At 55.2% G+C, this 19,367-nt stretch overlaps 5 protein-coding genes across 5 annotated transcripts; all 5 read left to right on the top strand.

The window, feature by feature from the left end:
* Window positions 1–506: 506 nt before the first annotated feature.
* MAM_07053 (uncharacterized protein) lies at window positions 507–1,529 on the top strand (the record flags this gene model as incomplete). Its single annotated transcript, XM_040825851.1, has 2 exons — window positions 507–839; window positions 933–1,529. 2 exons carry the CDS (start codon window positions 507–509, stop codon window positions 1,527–1,529), a joined length of 930 nt encoding a protein of 309 aa, XP_040676234.1.
* Window positions 1,530–6,683: 5,154 nt separating this feature from the next.
* On the top strand, window positions 6,684–7,853 carry MAM_07052 (RYP2-like protein; the record flags this gene model as incomplete). The annotated part of the gene is made up of 1 exon (XM_040825850.1): window positions 6,684–7,853. The coding sequence occupies one exon, from the start codon at window positions 6,684–6,686 to the stop codon at window positions 7,851–7,853; it is 1,170 nt and encodes a 389-aa protein (XP_040676233.1).
* Window positions 7,854–11,603: 3,750 nt separating this feature from the next.
* Window positions 11,604–13,515, top strand: MAM_07051 (uncharacterized protein; the record flags this gene model as incomplete). Its single annotated transcript, XM_040825849.1, has 2 exons — window positions 11,604–11,950; window positions 12,015–13,515. 2 exons carry the CDS (start codon window positions 11,604–11,606, stop codon window positions 13,513–13,515), a joined length of 1,848 nt encoding a protein of 615 aa, XP_040676232.1.
* An 817-nt stretch (window positions 13,516–14,332) lies between these two features.
* On the top strand, window positions 14,333–16,176 carry MAM_07050 (NOL1/NOP2/sun domain protein; the record flags this gene model as incomplete). Its single annotated transcript, XM_040825848.1, has 2 exons — window positions 14,333–14,494; window positions 14,593–16,176. 2 exons carry the CDS (start codon window positions 14,333–14,335, stop codon window positions 16,174–16,176), a joined length of 1,746 nt encoding a protein of 581 aa, XP_040676231.1.
* Window positions 16,177–16,751: 575 nt separating this feature from the next.
* MAM_07049 (Major facilitator superfamily domain, general substrate transporter) lies at window positions 16,752–18,607 on the top strand (the record flags this gene model as incomplete). The annotated part of the gene is made up of 4 exons (XM_040825847.1): window positions 16,752–16,924; window positions 17,015–18,171; window positions 18,227–18,331; window positions 18,393–18,607. 4 exons carry the CDS (start codon window positions 16,752–16,754, stop codon window positions 18,605–18,607), a joined length of 1,650 nt encoding a protein of 549 aa, XP_040676230.1.
* Window positions 18,608–19,367: the final 760 nt, after the last annotated feature.

Genomic DNA, 19,367 nt, shown 5'->3' with positions numbered 1-19,367 from the left:
TCTCGGTGATGGCTTTCGGGCCTCTCTTTTGAAGAAATAGGCCGCCCTTCTCAAAGTATCCTGGCTGAAACGCCAGAGTCGACAGTTACCGGAATACGGATGCATCTTCGACTTGAGGAAACGGACTGGTCTGTGTCATTCCAAACATATCATTGATATCGCGTCTGCCTGGTTGTCGATGCGCAAACCCTGCGAAACGCGGGACGTATTGAGACGTATCACGTCTTGGGCATTCTGTTTCGTCTATCCCAACCGTGCCATGCTACTGGAACAAAATCTTTCATGTCTCGAGCAACTCATCGAAAATGGATTCAACTGCGCCTCAAATCCGACAAAAGTCCGGGCGAAACCATCGACTGCTGCCACCTCGGATAATCTTGCCGACCCTCGTGCTTACCCTAACTTCCGTATTTGCCTCGCATGCAGCCGCCGAGGAGGCTCTATTGACACAAATTATATCTACACCCGCAACGGTGCTGCCATCTTTGCACCGCCCAAACACAGCAATGACAACATCTGCGCCGGTTACGATATCTCCCACTGCAGGAGAATCAGAACGATTGGGGAAGAGACAAGGAAACAGCAAGAATGCGTCGGCAGAGGCGGGCCAGTCCGAGGAGAGTACGTTGGATACTGACAGTCTGACAAGTTCGAAGGAGACGACTACATCATCAGCCACCACTACCACTACCACTAGCCCCTTACCATCGCCCTTCGGCAGTCTGGCCCAAAACGCTTTCCAAGTCCGTGGTAGTGACGATTCTTGCCCCAACTTCATGGCTGCATTGCTCTCGGATCCTACTTTCAAGCGATGCTATCCCATTTCCATGATGATTAAGGTGTGTCCTTGCTCGGTCCTTGAATTCCCCAAGATGGAATGGCGCGCGTCTTGGTCTGACAGGCTTCAAATCTAACCGTCTTTTGCGCAACAGTCTTCCATCTCATTTTTCGACGCCGAAAAGGAACTTGTCAGCATCGTCAAGGTTCTCGACGCCACATGCGCAGCTGATGTCACCAAGTGTACCAAATATATGACCCAAGCTGCCCAAAATCTCACCACGAATGGCAACTGCAAACGGGAGTTCGACCAGAACCAGACTCAGGTCGTACAAGCCTGGCAGGGTTTAAAGGCCTACAAAGTTCTTTACTCGGCGACCTGTCTCCAGGATCCCTCATCAAACTCGTACTGCTACGCCAATGCCGTCACAAATTTCACGAACCCGTCGGACGTGTACTTTTACTTTATGCCCTTTGGGCAACCGTTGATAGCTTCGGCGACGCCATCCTGCAATTGGTGCATACAGAATACCATGTCAATCTATCAGTCAGCTTCCGCAGACCGACAACAGCTTCTGACACCGACATACCAAGCTGCAGCGAACCTGCTCAACGCGCGCTGTGGTCCAGACTTTGTCAACTCGACTCTACCTGCTGCTGAGAATGGAGCTTTCGTTGTAGCAGTGCCATCTCATATCGCCATGGCAGCTAATCTTGTTGTCGCGCTTTTCCTCCTGGCGAGGTTCTTGTAATCGCCAATTCACTGCACATATTGAGCAACGCCCGGTTCATCATGTCTGCATTTCAAAGCGACCGTCTCTCGACATATTCTCAAATACCTCTTCACGCACAATCATGCGTATTCTCCGACAAAATTTTTGGACACGTCACGCTATAATTTCAGCATAGAGCTTATCATTGTCGATCTTTTTTTTTTTTCGCGTGCAGCTGATGCAAGCACCGACATTTAATCACGTTGAATACGCCATCATTATTATTCCATGACATGGATTTCCCATATCTGGGTTGGATACCACTAAAAGCATAGCATGATTTGCACGGCGGTTTTTTAATTGGTTTTTTTTTTGTCTTTGGTTTGGCGTCTCAATTTGTGAATTTGAATTTCTGCACAATGTCCGTGAGATAGAGTGCATAATCGTACCGGCTGAGCGGTGTAAATGGGACGATATATGTATTCTGGGCCATCAGGGGTGAGACTCGGCAGGTTTTCGTAAAAGGGATGTATATTGATTGCATGGAGGCACAGATGTAGCTGGAAGTATGGCGAGAACTTGTATCCTTGATCTGCTACGAGCTAGTCAATTTGTAAAAAGCATCATGTACTCGAGTATATCATTTCTGTCACATGATTGTTCTGCGCGCACTCTACGTCGACGGGTTATTTGTGCTCATCTTGTCGTGTTGGCGGTGTCTCGAGTGCGGGAGAGAAAATGCCAAATATATGGAACAAAAGTCGGCAAATTGTTGGAGAAGCGACGCGTCATTTCATCCGTAGCGCCTGGCATTCGTGTGTCGTCCTTTGGGGGGAAAGTTTCAGTGCCACTTCAACGATAGATACGTCGTCAAACTCCGGAGTAGCCAGCCGGCACTCGTCAGTAAGATTCGTATCGTCTGCGTGGGTGAGAGAAGACGGTATCGCAACATGATACGGAGTAGATCGCCAGCGCCTTGACCTTGACCGGTCCTGGCTGTGTGACGATACATGGGGAAATAGCTCAAGATGGTGCGATATCTCAATGAGGGTCGAATCGGAGCTGCTGTGTCACGATACATGGGGAAATAGCTCAAGATGGGACGATATCTCAATGAGGGTCGAATCGGAGCTGTGACAGACAGAACCTGGTTGGCGTCAGATGCAGACGAAACGAAACCAGCAAAAGTGTCCAAGTTGAAGGCCAGTTCACGGGGCGGTCAGACAACGGCCGAATAATCCCCGTCTTCCTTGCGGGAACGTCGCCCGATTCCGACAGTTGATTTATCACAGCGTCTACGGAGTAGTCGGTACTACAGTTTGTATGCAAAGCGCGATCTGAGCGACGCAACGACCCATGGCCGCTGTTCAGGCTGCAGCATCTGCACGTGCGGCCCTGGCTGGCTGGCAACTGTCTGTGGTGGTCACAGACTCACGGACGGTGTCTGGGAGACACGAGGCGGGGAGGTTACACGGCATCCCAGCACAGTGCAAATGTCGTCAGTGTCGAGTGACCCCGGTTTCAGCACGTAACTACCTAGGTAGGTACTTACCTACTCGCTCGGTACGGAGTACCTGCTTTGAAAAGAAAGATGCCGCCGGCCAGGTTCTCGGAAACCAGACGCTCAATCCACGCTGCCCGGTGGCACCCTCCCTCCCCTCTTTTCTTTCCCCAAGGCTATTTATTGTTGCTGCAACCACTGCAACGTGTCCGACAACATTTACCAAAGGCCATCCTCGGCCAGCGCTACAGATACCGTTACCAGAACCAGGATACTACCAGGTCATCGAGCAGCCAGCCACCCTGCAGGACAGGACCATTCCGGCGGGGATTGGCCATGCTCCGCACCGAGGCCGTCCGTCGGCGCAGACATGGTGGGGCACTTTGTGAACAAGCGGTGTGTTCATGCACGCACGCACGGAGGTGCGCCGAGACTCGAGAGCCAGTTTCCAGACAGGAACCAACCACGCGACCGAAAAGACGGAGCATTGGGTTGATAGCCGGTACTGTTCCGATGATTATAGCAACGACCTGGCATGCATACGGCGCCTTGAGCAGAGGGTTCTTTACCCACGTAATACAGTAAATCGATTGCATCACGGCATACACCTGTGGTGCTGTTCTGTGCGCTATGCGTCGGGGCCCTTTTCTTCCACAATCCTCCGGTCGTTTCTAAACCTTCAAGTTGGCAGGCAGTCGACGACCCAGAAACTTGGGATTGATCGGAAATGCCACCTGAAAACATGGCAAGGCTGCGTACCTGCCTCAGACCCGGGCACTTCGCGTGTCGTGGAAGGTGCGGCCGAGAGGCAGTCGTGCTCCAACTGCTCAGGTGGACAAGTGCGGGGAGCTCCTCGAGGCGCATGCACGTAGCTGGCATGACACCCTGCGACTCGCGAGCCGAGCGAGCTTCAGCCTTGACCCAGCAAACAATCCTGGTGGCAGCACTTACTTAGTAACTACCATTTGAGCAGCAGACCGACGACACCAACCGACCATCGACACGGAGTAACCTACAAGCCTCGACCAGGGCGTGCCGAGCAGCGAGCTCAGCTCAACCCAAGGCCAACCAGATCAAGGGGGAATGTTTGCCAGGCGGCCAACTGACTTTTATAAATTACCACGGAAGACTCGCCCGAGACACGCTTCTCCGCCAGCACACGTTTACGACGTCGAGCTATGAGAGACATGGGAGGCTCTTGTGGCCGCGGACTCTCTTATGCCCCAACCGACAAGAACAAGACCATGTACAGCCAAAGAGCTTCCCCCGCCTTCCAACTATCGACGTCATGAGCTAAATCATGTATGGCAGATAGACGGTCAGGATTATCCCTCTTTTTGGCTGACAGCTTCACCGCGCTCCTCTGGTACTTCGCGTACCCCCAAGCACCCGGTCATTATCAGACCCATCCATCCCATTGGACGAGGCGCAGGGGGCCGATCTTGCTGTCGTTGACCCCAGCTTCATCTTGCGTCATGTAGTTATTTTTGCGGTTCGCTGTGGACAACAACGACCAAGGCAATTATCAGCCTACGAACACGCCGTCCCTAATGCCCCTAGGTTCCGGTGGGATTCATCAATACCAAGCTGTGTGTGCGTGGTGGCACGCATCACAACCAGCGGTACAGAGTACAATTCTGCACAAGGACTATGGAGTACTGCTCTGTACGGGCAGCCAAGTCCCAGCATAAAATAAAAGTCAGAAAATGAGGTGCAAATTATCTCTCCGTTATCAAGCATGGCTTTCGACCATGGCACAAAGCACGCTACACCAGCTGCTCAACTCCGCCTCAACAATACTATTCATCCATCGCTTTACTCCCCACCTTGGTCTGTTCTCTCCGCGTGGAGACGCAACTTCCGTCGACCTGACAGCTGAGCAAGACAAAGGGATTTTCGGAGTAGTCATGTCCCCATCGCATCCGTGATGGATGCCAGCAAGTGTGCACTGAGACCGACTACGGGGTACTAGACTTGATAGGTACTATTCTCCCACCTTCTCTGGTCGCACTGTCCAAGGAGCTCCTGCGTAGATCTCCGCCGTGCCGGCCGGTTAGGTGCGATGAAACATCCGTCAGCTGGCTACATGTTATGTTACCCATCCCTTGTTGCCCTCCCGGTACTAGCGAGCGGCCTCGGTGACAGAGAACGGGAGCGGGGATTTGCCCAGTATGCATACAGATCCAATCAACTACTGCTTAATTGTCGACTTTTCAACTTTCATTGACCAGACTCACCGTCCAGCATGACCCCCGTCATGAATATTTCAACGTGAGGCAGAACCGCACCTGAAGTACGCTGATTGCAGCTTGTGCCATGTGCAATTCTTCTGTTTTGTTACTTACTTGAGCAACTAAATTACGGCTCCAACAACACATTGGGATTGTCCACGCCTAGTATGGGTGACTGGACCAGGGTACGCTACCTAAACTGGACACAAATGAGATCTGTCATATCTAACCTGTCTAGCTGCTCGTTTGACGACCATTAAGATGCATGGCTCGACCCTTCAAGATGGCGTTGCCCCTTCAAGATACAACCGGACAAGGACGCGCTTGGCTGACTGCCCCAACCAGAACAGATCAAGGGTGTCATTTCGTTTCCGACGACCGCACGCAATTGATTGTCTCTGGTTCACATATGTACAATGGCAATACTAGTCAGTTTGCTGGATAGATGAGATATACGCCCGAGCAGCAGCGCACCCATGGCTTGAGGCTTATGCCTTGGTCGACAACTCCGCACCCGTTGACTTTTTTTCGCTCGCTGTCCGTTCATCTGATGGTATTTGAGAAGAAAAAGAAAAGCAACTACGAGTCAATCACGAGGGAGCCCGACCAGTGTGAGTCTTGCGACCAGGCCCGACCCAGGTTGTTCTGCCCGAGAAGGGTGGCGGCAATAGGACGTAGCGACTTCTTGTCGTCGTGTAAGTCGGCCTCCGGTTTCTGATTACATGAGGGAGTGATCGTCCAATTCCTGGCGCTTGGCGCGATCCTCGATCAGGCCCGACAGGGGAGGGCGGTGCACTTGCCAGGGTGTGTCACGGCACCCTATGGAGCGGCATTCACCCTGTCTGACCGTTGGTTGTGAGCGAGTCCAGCCCTCGCGCATCACCATGCCGTCTCTGAGCTTCTCCAGTATCAATTCATCTCGTGGCCTGTGTCGGGAGTTCTGCCTCGTGCATTCACGCAGGCTTGAAACATCTCAGACATAAAGGTGTATGTATACGTCAAGCACTCTTTCATGCCGTCATATCCTCATCCTCGGAGGCCTACTTATCAGCTTTAAACCACATTTCTCCCTAGTTTCACCGAGAGAGAATCCAATCATTCAACCCACCGGGGCTAAGGCGTCTCCAGTCCTCTGCACGCCCCACGAATACGGCGCCGGCTGGCTTTGGTCGCCTCTTCTGAATCGAGCACAGCGACTAGGTATCAAAGTGCCGCATCGACTAATTCAGATGAGTCTCATGGCGCTGTGTGTCACGCGCGGTCACCGACGCTCCCCGTGTGTTTTGCGACCTGTGATAGCGCGGCGCCAACACACTCTCTTCTTAAAGTGCTTATGTCCACGCTTGTTGCATGGGCGGCCTCGAGCTAGCTGCGGCCACGCAGTCTATTCGTGTCTCTTCCACCTCGCCTCGGGTATGGAGGTTCGGAGACATGTCTTTTCCATATAATGACTGGACCCCCATGGCCCAAGGCCAACACGACGTCACCAACCATGCCCAGGCCACGTCTAACCGACAACCTCAACCATCTCCTGGACTGCCGAGTGAGAAGACGGGTTCAAGTAACCGCCTTTTTGCACAATCATATGGGCCACCCATAACCGCCTCGAGCATCTCAGGCCCAGGCCGTGATGTCGGACTTACTTCCTCGCAAAGCTCTGCAGAAGCATTCCTCCCTGTTCACCCGTCCCCGTCAAACTTGAACAGCCGATCATACCCAACGAGCACACGCAACCCCGAGGTAGATTTCTTTCCGCCGCCATACCAAAAATGTCCACAGCCATCAGGCTACTCGTCCGAGCTACCTTTCGATACCAGCATACCGCAGCAACCAGTCGTGAAACCCACGCAGAAGCACCCAAGCTATCAGAAGGAACCCCAGGCACAATTGCCCACCCAATCTCGCCGGAGCTTTCGAGGCAGTGATATGTCCGACATCCCTAATCTTTTGGGTCAAGACAGGATGGACGCCTTAACGGGCATCATGTTCAGCCTCAGCATGCGGCAGCAACCACAAGCCGCAAGGGCCTGTGGATTCGGCGACAGGGACAGGAGAGTCATTGATCCGCCACCAATTGTCCAACTCTACATCGAGGGTCCTTCCCTATCTAGGGATGAAGCTAGGTTGTATCTACGATATGAAAGTTACGTCATGAATTGCTCAATATGTGATGAGTCAGGGACACAAGACGCATCATTCATGCCTGAGGAATATCAGCATCAAAGACGACTTATGGGATCACTTGTCGGTACGCCTTTTGTCGGACAGGACGATCGTGGTGAGGAGGGCTGCTTCTTCTGTTTCTCGGATCTATCATGTCGAACTCCCGGGGCGTTCCGTCTTAAATTTACGCTTATTATGATAGACCCGGCCCGCGCCGGCGTAATTCGACATTTCCCCGTACTCACCGAGATTGTGAGTGATGTATTTCATGTATACAGCGCCAAGGAGTTTCCGGGCATGCTGCCGAGTAGCAGCTTGGCCAAACGGTTAAAAGAACAAGGATGTATTATTTCCATCAAGAAGGGCAACGACCGGTCCAAGAACGCCAGAGGACCAGATGAATTATCTGAAGAAGAAGCAGGGGAAGGTTCTCAAAGAGAACAAAAACGGCGTACTGTTGGGGACTAAATCAAGGCAGAATGGACAATGAAGGGTCGGAAAGCTATCAGGAGCACAGCAAGAAATGTTCGTCCCGTCTTTCGGACTTGCTACTCTTTACGAACTGGGACAACTTGATAGACGGAATGGAAAAATTTTGTACACGACGGCAACACGATTTACGGGGCGGCAATCTCGGGGCGGCGTGGATCGCAATTCATCGGAGTTTGAGGGACATCAGCCTCCGGCCGGTGCGTCATGCTCGATACCGCGATACTTTGTGCAGGTCATTGCTCCTCAGCGAAGCTTTATTATACCCCATTATCTCACGCACATGGCTTGATTGAAGCATCTTCTTTCATACTTCGTAATGGCTAACTCGTGTTCATCTTGGAGAATCGAATCACACAAAGATCTCAGGTTGCCACCATTGCAATGCCCTTGGAAGCTATGCTGCCGGAAAAGGAATGCTAATACCTGTTTCGGATTATCAATGCGAGGCGAGCTACGTTTTAAAGCGGCATGCTACTAACGACACCATTTGGATTTGATTGGTATTGAAACACAGAAGCTATCAGGCAGCGGGAACAGGACCAGCACAGCAGCTAGGTCAGTCTTCCCAGGAAGAGTGATTGGGACACCAGGAGCGGAACATGTTCTCTGCGACAAAATATACTTTTGACTAACCATTCGGGATCAAGCAAGACCCAGGCTATGAGTGCTTGCTCAGATTGTAGGCGCTCTCGTTTGCGTCGAGATGACTTCCAGTGTCGGCCGGCACTTGTTGCCACATGATGGTGGCGCATGGCGTCGACACATTCAAACCTCAACGTGCACGACCGGCAACTTCAGCGATGAGACCAAGGAATCTGCTTACCCTCTGTTGTGAAGAAAAGAAGAAGAAGGGAAAAAGAAAGAAAGAAAGAAGACGACGGATGTACTCCGTACAAGGAGAGTTGATGAATTCCGCGCTGCGGCCGCAGGACTTGTCAAGGGCGAGCGAGCCATTTGGCTTCTTGAACCAGCATCAATACCGCCCGTCAGCGACTGCGTGTTACTATACCAGACACGCCTGATCGCTGGCTCGGTGGGTAGTCGGTGGTTTTGCTCTACTCCGTACGCGCACACTGGAGGCGCGAGGGGGCGAGAAGATTGCTCATTGTTCCGCAAATAGCATCTCGGCTTGGTCAATCTGCTGCGTAATTTTCTTTGAGCCGGCAACGTGCATGATTAATATTGTCAGTGGCAGACCAGGGCGCAATCGGCACGGTGCTGAAACGATGACGGGGCATCCAGAGCCTTGCAGTCAGTCAAGACATGGATGTCTGTTGGGGAGCCGAACGGACGAAGCCAGCGTCTGTCTGGTTGGCGTGCATCAGCATCATCATGATGGATGGCCGACTCATGCCATGCAGTGACAGACTACAGAGTACAGATGTGTACGGAGCACGTAACGTACACATACATAACTACATACGGAGTAGGGGCGTAAGAATGCAATTCCGTGTGCAACAAGACTGCAGCTGTCCCTTGTAACGGCCGAATGGTCGAAAACGGCAAGGCAAGAAAACCCACGTCGGGGAGGCGCCGCGCCCAAGGATGGTTGGTTGGCGAGGTTGAAGGCCTCTGTCTGTCTGGTCGTGTGACTGCGAAGTCAGTCAGTTGTAGTGTTTTTATTTTTGTCCCCGGTTTGATTTTTGATTGTTGTCAAAATGAAACGATGATAACAAATTACGGCACTCGAGTCCGAGATGAAAGTGCCATGCCTCCCTCGGCCGGGGGACAAACCAACAGATCTACGGATAGACAAGGTGACGAGGTGAGTTGGTCGACGGTTTTTTTCTCTTTTTTTCTTCTTTTTCTTTTCTCTTTTTTTCTCGGTGGGGGACAAGACAGACCCAGCCGGCGAATCCAACGGCGCCGCTGCCGTTGACCTTCTTGCTCGGCCGCTCAAATCTGACGTCCCCAGCAAACCGACCAATCGGGTGGCGTAGGCTCTGCGCCCTGCGCTAGCGCGTTTCATGCTGGGCGGGCATTTTGAATCTTGGAGGGGGAAGGAGCCCTGGGGCCTGGGCAGCCGTGCTGGGATTCATAAAGTGCCCAGGAGCCAGGACCATTCACACACAGTCCACAGCCCACAGCTTGCTTCATCGGCCATTGCAAATTGCAACTCACGAGACAGCCAGCCAACCAGACAGCCTACTCCGTACTCGACTTTGGACTGATTTCTGCTGTCCTTGGAGACGGGGGCCGCGCGCCTAAGGGCACGCACGGAGTAGTGCTCGGTACATGCCACGCGTCCAGCCTGCTCCCTAGTCCAGTACTGACTAGTTACTTACTTGAGTAGTATTCCTCGGCACCAACACGTTGAACCGTTGACGAACGACTCCCCTCCTGCATTCCCTTGTCGAATTCGGAGCACCGATTGCAGAGTGACTGTACATACTCCGTACAATGCTCCGTAGAGTACGTACGGGGTAGTGACTTTAATACGGGGTCGGCAACCCGGTCCTCTGGGTGTCGTCACCGAATGTTATCAGGGGGAAAAGGGAAAACCCCTCAAACCATCATTAAAAAGTGGAGCGTGGCTCCGTACGGAGTAAGAGCCCAGTTGGCATTGTCGTGTTGTTGCTCCAGCCGGCGGCCATGCAGAACCACATGACACAACGTCAATCGAGGACACACGTACATACTTCAGTGCGTTGACCATGTCAGGACATGACGTGGTACCAAGTAGGTACCCGGGCACTTGAGTACTTGCGTGCTTACTTGGTAGTCCCAGACTCCCAGCACTCCGTACGGACTCTGCGATACCATGAAGAAGCAGGTGGGTTTGTGCGTCGTCAACGTGCACATTACCGTTGCACACACCAAAGGCAAACGTCAGCCAACCCGGCGCTGGCACCAGAGCGCATGCAGGTACGGAGTTGCGGACATGGTCCTTCAAGGTGCAGGCCATGACCCTGTCGACCTTGGCGCTGGCGTCAAGCGAGCTGCACTGACTGTCGACGAGATTTATCAGCCCCTCGTGCATTCTCCTCGCTGGGTATCGACCTGCAAACTTCAAACGAACGCTTGGGGCCGAGATTGCCGTGCAGCTCATTGGCTTACTCCAGTCCAACGGCACGCGCCAATGGCGGACAGCAAATTACACACAATTTGAATGCGCGGCCCCGGAGCCCGGTGTGCGTTGCGTTGCGTTGCGTTGTGTTGTGCGGTGTGTGTGCGCAGAGTGTGCAGTCCCTCGTGCGCTGCAGATACTCGTCCGTATTGGACGTGACGTTCTTGTTGGTCTTGGCCGTGGCCGTCGAATCCTCCCATCTCCGCCATCATGGAACGCTCTCCTCGACTCTCCTTCTCTTCTGCCCTTTTTCCTTTTCCTTTCTTTATATGCAGCTTGTCTGCCTGGTGTTGCTTTCTCTCGCTCCTCCCCCTCCTCTCCCTCCTCCTTCTTCTTCTCCCCTCCAGTCTTTGTGAAGGCCGCCGAGCACGTCCTCCGCCTTATCTTCGTAACCCAAACAGCTTTGTGTGCTGTTTGTTTCGCTCCTTTTCTGCGCCGCGAGTTCTGGTCATCCGCGCGCTTCGTCTCTGCCCTCACAATCTTTATGGTGCTCTGGCAACACCACAAAGCCAACATCGCTATATACACTCCTTGACGTAGCAAGCCTAGACATCCAGGCGTTTCTTTCTTTCTGATTTCCTGCTCTTCTGACCTACTCAAGACCTTCCTTCGTCAACGCCTCTCCTGCTGTCACAACCACCTACACGGTGAGCATCATCATGAAGTTTCACGCCCTAGCCGCTGCTGCGGCCCTTGTCGGCACCGTTTCGTCCGCCAAGGACAAACGGACTTTTGCCGTTCTTCGCTTCACCAACAAGCAGCTCACCAAGGGTCGGATGGACCCTATAGTCAGCCCAGGCCAAGCGTCTGCTCACGTCCACTCCATTTTCGGCGGCAGCAACTTCGGCCTCAGCTCGACTGGCAAGGAGCTGATGGACTCAAACTGCAGCACTGCCATGATCAAGGGTGACAACAGTAACTACTGGGTCCCCTCTCTCTACTTCAAGGATCCAAAGAACGGCAAGCTGGAAGCAGTCGAGCTGTTTTACGCCAACGCCTATTACTTGTATGCGTATACACCGTCTCCGTCCCGCTGTAGACCGCGTCAATTAACTGTGTCCTCGTTGTAGTTTCGAGCCGACCAATGATGATATCAAGGCATTTCCAGTTGGGCTCTCCATGGTCATCGGAGATCCCAGTCTGCGAACACCGCCCAAAGGTGGCGCCACTTCCAACCTCGACCCTTCCAAAGGTCCCGTGAACCCTATCAAGTACACCTGTCCTCGTTCAAACTTGGATCGTCCGGCATATCCCTCGGGCTCCGACGGTTTCATGGCGGGCATGCAGGACCCGGGCAACAAGGGCGAGGGCGTTGGCTTTCCCGACGTCGACTGCGACGGATATGCGTCACCCTTGCGGGGAGATGTTCACTTCCCATCGTGCTACAATCCTGCTGCCGGCCTGACCAACTTCAAAGAAAACATGGCATTTCCCTCTGACGCCGGCAATGGAAAATCAGACTGCCCCAAGGGGTGGATCCACGTTCCTCATCTCTTCTTGGAAGTCTACTGGAACACTCCGCTTTTCAAGGACCGGTGGGAGCAGGGGAAGGGTCAGCAGCCCTTTGTTCTCTCCAACGGAGATGCCACGGGCTACAGCAACCACGCAGACTTCATGGCTGCCTGGGACGAAAAGCTCCTCCAACACATCATCGACACTTGTGACGCGGGCAGTCAGGGCATGGACAAATGTCCTGGACTCAACGGCCTGAACAAGGGTGACTGCATTATCAAACCGGCGGTGGACGAAACCGTTGACAGTGTTCTGGATGTGCTCCCTGGAAATAATCCCGTTACTGGTTGGCATCACGGCGGAGGTGGAAGCAACGGAGGTGACGGTCAGCCAAAGGCATCGCAGTCCCAGTCTTTGAAGGGGGACAGCACGGCGAAACCATCCAGCACCAGCCAAGTTGGCGGCGACCACACCAACACTGCCAAGCCCACCAACTCCCAGCCTGCTGCATCGCACAACTCCGGCCAGCTCTCGAGCACCGCGCCCGCAGGAGCAGGAGGCGACAAGCCAACTTCGACCAAGAATCCCAATGAGCCACAGGCTACCTCGGAGGCGAGCGTTTCCAAGCCCACGATGCCTTCTAGACCATCGGCATGCACCGCCAAGGTTCACACTGTTTATGAGACAGTGACTGTAACGGGGCAATTGCCAGGAACCACTGTTCACCCTGACTCGTCCAACTCAACCCGTACCGCCGGAGATTTCAAGTATGCTGGCTGCTTCAAGGACTCGGGAACCCGTGCTCTCAGTGGCAATGTCCGTCCCAACCTGGGCGCCATTGACAACACCAAGTGCGCCAACCACTGCAAGGAAGCCGGCTATGTTCTCTCGGGCACCGAGTACGGCGGCCAGTGCTATTGCGGCAACGAACTGGTCGGATCGGAGAAGCTCGACGAATCAGCCTGCAACATGGCTTGCGAGGCCGACAAGAAAGATGTATGCGGAGGGGGCTGGGCGCTCAGCGTCTACAGCAAGGATGGCCAGGCAAGCTTGAAGGGTGCTAAAACCCGAAGACATGCTCACGAGCACCTTCAGCGACATCGGAGCCCGCACTACTAGGTTTGTCCGTTGAGTCTATGGTTGCCAAATAGCTTGATTTCACGCCACGGCCGAGAGCGACGGGGAGGAGGCGACGTTTGCAGTACCAGACAGCGGGGTGGTTGGCATCTGGGGATATTTCATGAACATATTGCCTAGGGATTTTAGAAAATGGCCGGGTTTTGGTTTTTTTTTGGATGCTTCGATTCTTGTCGCTGTATTTTATGGGCTTTTTTGGTGGGGGATTCTATTCGTCCTCCGACGAGCTTGCGCGGCCAATTTTTTTTCCCTGGCCGACGGCTGTTGGAGAGTTGGCCCTTGGGGGCACCAACTTTATATTTGACGTGCAGCATTTGGGATGCTCCGTCATTCCTGGGCAGACTAGGTAGACGAAATGCAGGCGCGCTCTACCTGGTGCACTGTTGCTTTGCGGTAGATGAGCCCCTGGGTGATGTGTACCGCGCCTCTTGTGCTTGCTGCTGCTTGTGTCCCGCCCGCATCGACGTCGACTCGGCGGCGGTGGTGCCGAGTAAATCTGAATTACTCCGTAGGCACCGGACTACGAAGTACCAAGGCGTCAGTTGGATGCCTGTGCATGACCCTTGTACCTTGTAACTACTAGTACACGGTGTTGCACCCCTGCACGTTTGGGTTGCGGCCCGCCCGCCCGAGTAACTACGTGTCCCCGTGCAAGTCGGGAGAAGTCCGGCTGGCCAAATGCTCCCATCTTCAAGGATGGCCGGCTGGTGTCTTTGGACCGGCCACAACAACACGACGTGGCCCTCTGGCCGACAATGCACCGAATGCCTCGGCGGTGTCTTGGATGAAATAAAAAAAAATGTCTCTGTACCACGAGGCCGCCGATGTCCTGTCGGCGTCCCCCCAGGAGGGGGGCAGCTTGAAAGCGCGAGTGTTTCGAAGAAAGGGCGTCAAGTCGTCGCCGAACCAGCTCTACGCCCTGGTGTCGGAGACTTGGAAATGGAGCGCCGTCCTGAAGGAAGTCATAGAGGGGGCTGGCATACTCGGAACCGAGCGCAAGGCAGGTAGCCCTCCTCTCGCCCTTGTTCTCTTTGCGGGCCAACTAACCCGTGGGAGCAGCTGACGCCGGCTCTGGCCCTGCTCCTGGTGCACGACCTGCTGCTCGCCAAGGGCGGCATCGCGCTGCCGCAGAGCCACGGGCTCCGGTCCAGCGTCGAGAGGCACAAGGCGCGCCTCGGCGCAGAGTTCACTCGGGCCAGGCTGCGGCGCGGAGCACCGTCGGTCGAGCTGCTCGCGGCCCGGGTCGAGAGGGCGGCGGCCGGCGAGGAGGCCGCCCACCCGCGCTGGGTGCGCGTCAACGCCCTCAGGAGCACCCTTGAGGAGCAGCTCGAGACCACGTTTGCGGGCTTCTCCAGGGCCGCCACCGTGCGGGAGGTGCTCGCCGGGGAGGGCAGGCACGTGCTCGTCGACCCTCACGTGCCCAACTTGGTGGCCGTCACGCCGCGGTGCGACCTGAGCAGGACGGAGGCGTACGGCGCCGGCAAGATCATCCTGCAGGACAAGGCGTCGTGCTTCCCGGCGTGCCTCCTGGACCCTGGGCCGGAAGACGGCGACGTGATTGACGCCTGCGCCGCGCCGGGCAACAAGACCACGCACCTTGCTGCCGTTATGCGCAGCCGCGAACCTGGGTCTGCGTCGCGGCCGCAGACGCAGACGCAGACCATCTTTGCGTTTGAGAAGGACGCTGGACGGGCGAGGACGCTGGAGAAGATGGTCAGGGTGGCGGCGTCGGACGGGATGACGCGCGTTGCCGCCGCGCAAGACTTCTTGCGGGTCGACCCGGAGTCGGAGAGGTTCAGGGCCGTCGGCGCCTTGCTGTTGGATCCGAGCTGTTCGGGGAGCGGAATCGTCGGTCGGGATTCAATGCCGCAACTTCACCTACCCGACTCTGGACGAGACGGTGCGAGGCCCGGCAGGCCCAGGCAGGCGTCGGCAGGTGGGCGCAAAAGGAAGCACGAGCAGGTGCAGGGCTCCGGTCAAGCGGTCATCCGCGACGACGACGGAAACGAGACCATTGTCAAGTCGGAAAAGGACGTGGCCGAACGGTTGAAGGCACTGGCTGCGTTTCAGCTGGCCGTCTTGCTGCATGCATTCCGGTTCCCGTCTGCCAGGAAGGTGACCTACTCCACGTGCTCGGTCCACCCCCAAGAGAACGAAGACGTCGTCATGGCGGCGCTAAATTCTGACATTGCAAAGGAGAGAGGGTGGCGCATCCTGAGGAGAAGCGACCAGGTCGCGGGGATGAAGGCGTGGCCTGTGAGGGGCAGCGCCGAGGCGTGCATCGGAGATGAGGAAGTGGCCCAGGGGTGTATCCGGTCGTACAAAGGCGACGGCCACGGCACCATGGGCTTCTTTGTGGCGGGATTCGTGCGCGACACCACGACCGAGGACGGAGATGGGGGTGGCCCGTATGTGCGGAATCAAGGTGGCGCCATGGTTCGAGATGTGCTCGGCATGCCGGGGTTGAGGGCTGCCGGGACTGCCGTTCCTCTTGTATGCCGGGGCGGCGATGCCAGCCAAGAAGGGAGCGCCATCGGCAGCGACGAAAGCCGTGGTGGTGGTGGTGGTGGTGGAGGAGGCACCAAGGCGAACCGAGACGGCGACGACGCCGAGGAGAGTGAATGGGAGGGCCTCGGAGACTAGCAGCGGTGCAAGCTACGCACGTGTGTTTGGCGCAGGTGCCAGATGTCCGTATGGGTTGATAGTCAGGCTATGTATGCCAGCGGCATCATCTGCTGCCCAGCGCAATATCTCATTCACGGTGCCCAAATTGTCAATGACGTTTTTCGGCAGGATGGATTTGACATTTGACCGAGTCCTGCAGGTGGGGCCCTGGGCGGGGCCCACGACTCGACTCGACTCGCCCTGTCAACCTCCAGATTCTGGCTCGTCTCGACATTTGGACCACACCAGACGAGAAGAGGTCACTAAGTTTGAACCAGCTCTCTCCCCCGCCAGCGGCAGAGAACCTCTTCGGCTATACCTGCAACGCTCCGGAACGCACCTCTCCACAGCATTCCTCTGCGAGCATTGGGTCAGACAGAGTCCAATCGGGTGTCCACCTCTGTCCAATGAGACTCTGTTGCTGGGCGGGTTGATATATATATGCATATATATCAACGTGCCCAAGTACAAGTCACTGCCGCCCCGGCTCCTCACGCAACAGTTCTGCCGCGCTCCACGACGTCTCTGCGGCCTTCACCATTGCAGCCGCCACCATGGCGATGAAGCACGAGGCTGTGGCCTCGTCCTTGGACCCCAATGCACACAACACGGGGGCGGAGAACCGACGGAAGCGGACGCTGGGCCATGTTCGACTGATGCATCACGACACCAACGCAATAATTCTAGTCCCGACACCTTCGTCGGATCCCATGGACCCGTTGAATTGGTATGTAGATTCATCTCCATCCGGTCACTGATGGCACTTGTCGGGTTGCTTTGCAGCGGCGCGCTGATTCATCCTCCTTTTGTGGCAAAGGCCAGCGTGGAAGAAGAATTACATTGCGACGCTTCTCTGCATCACCATGGCCATGTCCAACTTTCTTGCGGCTGGCCCGACCATTGCCATTGTCGATACCGCGCTTGACTTCTTTCCCGATGCTATCCGGACGAATTCCCTCATGACTGCCGCAGTTCCCAGCGTAGCCTACTTCTTCACCACCACCTCCTTGCTTCAGGGAACCGGAAATCTCTTCTGGGTCCCAATGGTCAACAAATGGGGACGTCGACCGGTGTACGTCTTCAGCTACCTCGTTTACTTTGGAACTTCCGTGTGGCTCATCTTCGACAAGTCATACGGCGGCTTCCTCGCCGCGAGGATCTTGATGGGGTTTGGTGCTGGCGCCGCGGAAACCATTGCGCCCATTTCCATTGCCGACGTCTTCTTTCTTCACCAGAGAGGACGCGTCATGTCGTCATACACCTGCTTCCTGTCCATTGGTGTTGCCGTCGGATTGATCATCTCCGGCTTGATCACCGTTCATCACCATTGGCGCGCAATCTACCAAGTCGGTTCAGCTCTCGTTGGATTCATTCTCCTACTGGCCATTTTCACCTTTCCCGAGACTGCCTATCCCCGAGAAAGGCTCGTTGGTACCCCGCATACCGGCTTGATGGACGAGACCAAGTCCCACGGCTCCTCTCCGTCTGAAGTGGAGGCAAGTTCCCAGACTGTCCCTAAGAAGCGCACATACCTCCAGTCACTCAACATCTTTTGCGGTGCCTTGACCAAGGAAAACGTGTTCCGGATGATGATTCGTCCTTTCGGTCTCATTCTTCTACTGCCCGTTCTCTGGGCTGCGCTTGTCCAAGCCGCTACGATTGGATTCTTGGTTGCCGTGTCGTCCAACGTCGATCCCGCCTTCGAGCAGACGTACCACTTCAAGCCCTACCAAGTAGGACTGTGTTTCATATCTGCAATCGTAGGGTCATTGCTCGGTATCCCGGCCGGTGGGCATTTCGGCGATGTAGTTGCGGACCATCTCACCAAACGAAACGGTGGGATCCGCGAGCCCGAGATGCGACTCCCAGCGGTGACATTGTCCGTCATAACTTCACCCCTGGCGCTTGTTCTTTACGGCGTCGGCATCGAGCACAAGCTGCATTGGATATGCCCGACCGTGGGGCTAGGTCTTTGTAGGTTGATCTCTCGGCACGGCTGACGAGAAGGATGTCTAATGAAAATTGCTAGTGAATTTTTCCATCACCCAGGCCACAAACATTTGCTTGGTGTACGTCATCGACGCATATCGGCCGGTTGCAGGCGAAGTGACGCTGGCCGTCATGGGATTCAAATGTAAGTGCTGTCCGAAGCTGGGTTGGTGCGTCATCGGGACGAGAGTTTTGACGATGAACAGCTCTGTTTGGTTTCTTGTTGTCGTTTGAGACCAATCCTTGGATCAACGTGAGCGGCTACCAGAACGCCTACGGAGCCATGGCTGGAATTTCCGCAGGTGTCCTCATCATGTGGGTTCCCTTGTACTTGTGGGGCAAGAGGATCAGGCATGCGACTTGGAAGTGGAGGGTCTTGACGTTTATACATTGGAACGATGACCGTGAGGTTGGAGAGTAGATGGAAAATCCAGGCCTTGACGACACGCTGCGCAGTAGACGCAGGAGCAGGGCCCCGCGTTTCACTGCCAGGGGGCAGCCGACTGAATACAGAACGGGCCGGCTGAAGAAGATGATGGATATCCCACCTCCCAGGTGTATTCGGCCTCATGAGGGGCAGACCTGACGGACGTCACACATGGCAGTCCTTCACACTGGAGAAGCTTGTGTTCCGGGGCGCTTGTGATTGAAGACCAGGCAGTGGCTGGGCTGCGGTGTAGTTTTTTCTCGGCTTAATGAGGATGAAGCAGAGTTCTGGTTGTTCGTGGTCAGTGACTTGATTTCCACAAGTTGCACTTTTCGGCATGACGCATCGTTGGCGCAAACGACGACCCTTGCGGCACCCCGAGGGCACCACCGTCCAGCGGCGAATCGATGCCCGCATGCCTGGTATGCAGAGCACTTGGAATACGCTCATCTCGCAGAAAGTCCCTTCTTGCGACGGTGACAGGCACCCGGGGCGGTGCACGACACGTCGCCGGCGCGATCGAGCTTGACGCGGCGGATGCGTGATTCCGTATGCTTTCGGGGGTTGATGGCTCGTGCTGCTGCTGTGCTTCCTCCCACGGCTGTTGTGGTGTCTCTCGGTTTGTTGTTGCGTACGCCAACCGACCTGTTGCTGCAAGTTGACGCACGGTTTCTGCGTCCAACGAAATGGCGACCTTGCACGTCGAGTCGAGGGTTGAGAGATGCCGTGTTCAGTGTTGGCAGCGGGCTGGATC

Source organism: Metarhizium album (genome assembly GCF_000804445.1).
Source record: "Metarhizium album ARSEF 1941 chromosome Unknown scaffold_26, whole genome shotgun sequence".
In the NCBI taxonomy this organism is placed as follows: domain Eukaryota; kingdom Fungi; phylum Ascomycota; class Sordariomycetes; order Hypocreales; family Clavicipitaceae; genus Metarhizium; species Metarhizium album.
This window is presented reverse-complemented; position numbering and strand designations above follow the sequence as displayed.